The 5,456-nt window shown below is 53.5% G+C and overlaps 1 protein-coding gene across 1 annotated transcript in view; it reads right to left on the reverse strand.

Annotated features, from left to right (window-relative positions):
- Positions 1-1,297: 1,297 nt before the first annotated feature.
- gfra2b (GDNF family receptor alpha 2b) overlaps positions 1,298-5,456 on the reverse strand; it is a 42,637-nt gene continuing 38,478 nt past the window's right edge. The window contains exons 9-10 of the mRNA XM_084693928.1: positions 3,618-3,665; positions 1,298-2,889 (exon numbers count right to left, since the gene is read on the reverse strand). Coding sequence (XP_084550054.1) covers positions 2,731-2,889; positions 3,618-3,665 — 207 coding nt within the window. The 3' untranslated portion in view covers positions 1,298-2,730. The remainder of the gene's footprint in view (positions 2,890-3,617; positions 3,666-5,456) is intronic.

The following is a 5,456-nucleotide window of genomic DNA, read 5'->3' on the forward strand; positions in this document are numbered from 1 at the left end:
CGGATGGGGAGAAGGGAGACAGGCGATCGGAGAGGAAAGCAGCGGTGACGGATGGACAGAGCGTGATGGAGAGAGGGGAAGAAGAGAGTGACGGATGGAGGGGCTTTCATGCTACCTGTTATCGGTTCCGCCGTCGGAATCAAAGAGGGAAGCGGACGACGGGATCAGTCACGGCCGGCGCGGGGGGAGAGGGAAGTCGAGAGAACGAGAGGATGTGACGGAGCGCTTCCTCGGAAATGAAGCGATAAGGAGGCGGAGTTAGATGGCGGGCCGCCGCAAACCGGCCCCGCGCGCATTTGACGGCGAGCATCCATCTACCTGGCCGTTCATTTTTCCCGGCGCCGCGCGTCACTCTAATGTGTTTCGTTTTTCGAACCATCCTTCCAACTGTCTTGATTTTCCCGAACGTGGCTTTATCGCTCTCCGTCCGTCTGTGCGCCCGTGCGGCCGTTAGTCGGCCTGTTGCCGAACACGGAAAGCGTTTTCCAACAAGAATGCCTCATCACTTTGCACATGAATCATGGATCCCCTCATAGGTTATTTAGTGCTCAGCGCAAAGGCAGCATATGGGGGGGAAAACCGAGTCAAAGGTCGAATTCTAAGGGGCCCTATCGCTCGAAAAGGAGACACAAGTCATAACAACACGTTTGTGTGTGAAACACTGTTCCAGATGGTCTTTTTAATTGAGGTCTTCAGACACACATTTCAGATACACTGGTGTAGCGCTGTTAAAGTTCACAAATAACCCAGCAAATATACAACCTGCCTCCTCCCCTCTCCTCTCTCTCACGTCTCCTCTTCTATTCCAAGTCCTTCTTTTCGACGTGTCTCCCCCTGCCTCCCCATCTCCCCTCTCCTCCCTCCTGCGCTCTCCTCCCCTCCCCTCCCTCATCAACCATCTCCCCCCTTCCCCCCCTCTCCTCTCCCAGCTCTCCCCTCTCCTCCCTCCTCTGCTCTCCTTCCCTCCCCTCCCTAATCTCCAATCTCCCCCCTACCTCCCCCCCTCTCCCCTACCTCCCCCCTCCTCTCCCTCCCCCTCTGCTCTCCTCTCCCCTTCCTCCCCCCCCCTCCTCTCCCTCCTCTCCCCTCCCCCTCCGCCGCTCTCCTCTACCCTTTCACATAAAAGTAACATTGAATAGTAAAGTAAGGCCACTCCATAGACGTACACAATGTTCCCATGCCCCCCCACCCCCCCCCCCCCCCCCCCCAGGAGAAGGGGGCGTTGGAAAGGAGTCTCTCTACATGGGGGGGGGGGGGGGGACAAAGAAGATGACGAGAGAACATCTAAAAAGCCGTTGGCCGGAATGCGCGGCGGCGGCGGCGTGAGTCTCCACAGCTACACACGTGGTACACAAACCTTCAGCGAGCGACGCCGTCCGCGCCCGGGGAAAGCGCCTCGGCCAGTCTTCCATCCCCACACGCTACACGTGACACACGGAAAAGCACTCCGCGAGTATCCAGAGGCGTGGCCCACACGTCGTCCACGCGCGCGCGCACGCACGCGCACAGACGAGCCTCCGTAGACAGATAGAATACACTGAAACAAACAACCGCCAGACACTTCACCGCGCACACTCCGTCCGGTCGATCGCGCCCATGTCTGCGTTGCACGTCCCATCCAATCGCAGACAAGCACGCCGGCGGGCGCGAACATTCACACGTTTATATAACAGATATCAAATGTACACTTTTTCCATTTGAAGATTTACACATTTTCATTTTAACATCAATTCTATTTGTACAATATGTCAACAGCGAAAAAGAGATTGTGTGGGAGCTTGTGTACCTTTGTGTGTGTGTGTGTGTACAAGTATAAACCCTGTTAACCGGTGAGCAGGGTCTAGGGGGGAGGGCAATGAAAGTACACGTGTGTGTGTGTGTGTGTGTACAGCGTGAGTTTGCAAAGTGTGAGAAGAAGACAGAGTTCGGAGGGCGTGACACGGATGAGGGTGTGTCTGGTGGACTTGTCGGACGCGGGATAAGGCCGCGGCCTTCGGCTCGGAACGTCCTCAGTTCTACTCCGTGCGAGTCACCGTGTCCGGGTTCCCAGGAGTTTCGAAGAGAAACCCCCTCGTCCCTCGGTCTTTGATCCAGCAAGCTGCGGGGGCACAGGACCGAGGAGTGCCACTCACAAAGGGCACGAGAGCGCACACACTCACACACACACACACAACATAACAAGCAAACACCCTCTAGTGAAGGCGAAGGACCTTCAGGGGGAAATCCAAGCTTCTCCACGTTGCCGTCCTCTTCGTGTCGCCTTCTTTTTCACGCCCTCCATCGCTCTCTCTTCCTCCCACTCTCCCCCCCCCCCCCTCTCTCGCTTTTCTCTTTGCAGATGGGCGAAGGACAGCCTCGGGGGGAGAGAGATAGAGAGACAGAGAGACAGAGAGCGAACAAGAGAGAGAGAGCGAGCAAGAGAGAGAGAGAGAGAGAGAGAGACAGAGAGAGAGAGACAGAGAGGGAGACAGAGAGGGAGACAGAGAGAGACAGAGACAGAGAGAGAGAGAGAGGGATGGCGCCCCTCAGAGTTTTGGCTCCTCTGGAACACGCTGTTGTTTGTTTCTTGATTTTTGTTTTCTTTCACAATGGTGGAGGGGGGCGGGGGGGGGGGTGGATGTGATGTCACACGGATGCTTCCTGCGGATGGCGTCGGGTCTTCCCGTCTGACGGCAGGGGTTGGAGAGGGCGACGGATGGACGGGCGCGCGTGTGTGTGTGTGTGCGCACGCTACAGAGCCTGCAGCAGCAGCATCCACACGGGCACGCTCACGCTCACACACACGGCTGTGGCGCGGGAGCGCTGGCTCGAGCCCTCCTCCCCCTCCTCCTCCTCTTCCTCCTCCCGCGCCGGGCCTTCAGAGTCCATGGAGCCCTGGGACAACAGACCCTGGGGGTGGGGAGGAGAGAGAGGGAGGGAGGTGTAGGAGAGTGGGGAGGAGAGAGAGGGAGGTGTAGGAGAGTGGGGAGGAGAGAGAGGGAGGGAGGGAGGGAGGGGGAGAGAAGAGAGGAGAGTGGGAAAGGGAAAGGGAAAGAAGGAGGGATGGGGGGGAAAAGCAGTTCACGAGGACAGCCAAACATGGTCTGTAATGCCTACACTAGGCCAATTCCACACCCTCACCCAAGTTGTCCTGATTAATTTGCCCTTTTAAGCTGAAGCATTCCTTCTCCAGTTACACCACTATGTCAGTAACGGACAGCGGGTCGGCATGCAGTATGCACAGGGGTGGGGAAAGGAACACAGCATGCACCCTTAGAAACGCACTAGTCCAAAGGTTTCAGTGATCCAACAGAGCCCAGACTGCTGGTTATGGGAGAGAGAGAGAGAGAGAGAGAGAGAGAGAGAGAGAGAGAGAGAGAGAGAGAGGAGGAGGACGGTCTGGGTAGAGGGACGGCTGACTGCACAGACAAATGAGGGGAGACATGTGAACGGAAGAGGAGGATAGATGGAGATGTAGCGGGGAGAGCGACGGATCTGACAGAGGGGATGGGGTGCAGGCGAGGAGTGGAGGGAGACTGACGGACGCTCTTGCACGTAACCTGGAATAGGTTTTGGCAGGATGGGAGAACACACCAAACAGGGCGAGAACACACACACACACACACACAGTTACTCACCTCCTCGCACTCGAAATCATTTGAGGGGGTGCACTTCCGTCCTCCTTCCTGAAAGAGCGACACACTATGTTACCAGAGTGGAGTCAGGTGGCTGGGTGGTGAGGGAATTGGGCTAGTAATCATACGGTTGCCGGATCGATTCCCGGCCGTGCCAGTGACGTTGTGTCCTTGGGCAAGGCACTTCACCCTACTTGCCTCGGGGGGGAATGTCCCTGTACTTACTGTAAGTCGCTCTGGATAAGAGCGCCTGCTAAATGACTAAATGTAAATGTACCAAGGCGACACACATTCCTAATCCCCTTCTCCCTTCACGTGCTCTCCGCCTCTCTCTTTACCAAAGTCTATTTCTATATTTTGTCACGCTGTGTGCTTTGGGGTCTATTTCAGTGGTTCTCAACCCTGATCCTCAAGTACCCCCTGTCCTGCATGTTTTAGATGTTTCCCTGCTCCAACACACCTGATTCAAATGAATGGCTCGTTATGCAGAAGCCTGTCAACGACCATTCATTTGAATCAGGTGTGTTGGAGCAGGGAAACATCTAAAACATGCAGGACAGGGGGTACTTGAGGACCAGGGTTGAGAACAACTGGTCTATTTAAGTCCGCTAACCTTTAATTTGGAAATCTTCGACTCTGATCGGACAACAGTAATGAACGCCCACAGAGATTGGAATGGCTGAATCCAAGAGCAGAGCGCAACGTTATTGAAACCAAAAGGGAAACACCAAAATCCGGTACAGATACAAAATAGGACAGACGTTTCCCAAACGAGACACTACTTGCAAACAGCTTCGTAGGTTTGGTATGGTGGCAAACAGCAAACAATATCTCACAAAGGACCGGTTGTGAATCAACAGGTTAAGTAGTGGCAGAGGGAAAACAGGTGAGTTGAATCAGCAATTGGTACTCAGGGAACCTGGATCTACTGGGAGGGGTGCGTTCCCCAGCCTTGTGGGAAGGTTGCAGAGGAGGTTGGTTGCGAAGGAGAGCTCACAACAATGGAGTGACTGTGTTCACCAGCTGACAGAGTTGCCTGGCTGAGACTGTTTGCTGTTCCAGTCACACACCAACCAGTATAGGCAGAGCTCTCCAGTATTCACGCCGGTTCATTAAAATGCAGGGGAACCCTTGGAGCACGCACGCATGCACGTGCACACACACACACACACACACTCAAAGTTTCCAGTTATTGCTCTCTTCAATCAACAGTCAGTCAGCACGCCATTAGCATGTATCCACCTGTGCCTCAGTGGGGGAGCCAATCAGATCTTATCTCGTCTCCGATAATAAAAGCTCTTTTCAAAAGACAGAATACGACGCAGAAAAAATGTAAACAACATTTCCATGCCGCTCATCAAAAAATGATAGGAAATGAATAAATAAATTAAAACGAATAGCTAAAAAGAGGACGCTGGCAACACTCTGTTGGGGTTTTACTTTCATGCAACCCAGCATCTGTTCACTAACACTTTTACGGGGGAGAAAATACCTAGTAAGCACCCTCGGTATCTATTTGCTGCTTTGCGCCCTTTGGATTTGGCTGCGTGTGCGCACCTCTACCTACGCTATGCTATTCCCACTCTGCTGTACCACATACTGCACGGCTAAAACCGCACATCGAAGAGTGAAAGTCTTGTTTTTACACCTGAAAACTAGTGGACTTGTTCCAAGTATAAACTCCTATCAAAAGGAATGGTCTTTCTGCACCGGCTACCAAATGTACTCGTGTCAACTTTACTTGTAACTCATAAGATTGCACTCGTATGTAATAAGTGCAGTGAGGCACATTTAAATAGATAACAATAATAACAGGAAATGATGGATGCTACAACCCATTCC

The sequence above is a fragment of the Hypomesus nipponensis genome, chromosome 27 (assembly GCF_054491055.1).
Source record: "Hypomesus nipponensis isolate SF chromosome 27, ASM5449105v1, whole genome shotgun sequence".
NCBI classification, from domain to species: domain Eukaryota; kingdom Metazoa; phylum Chordata; class Actinopteri; order Osmeriformes; family Osmeridae; genus Hypomesus; species Hypomesus nipponensis.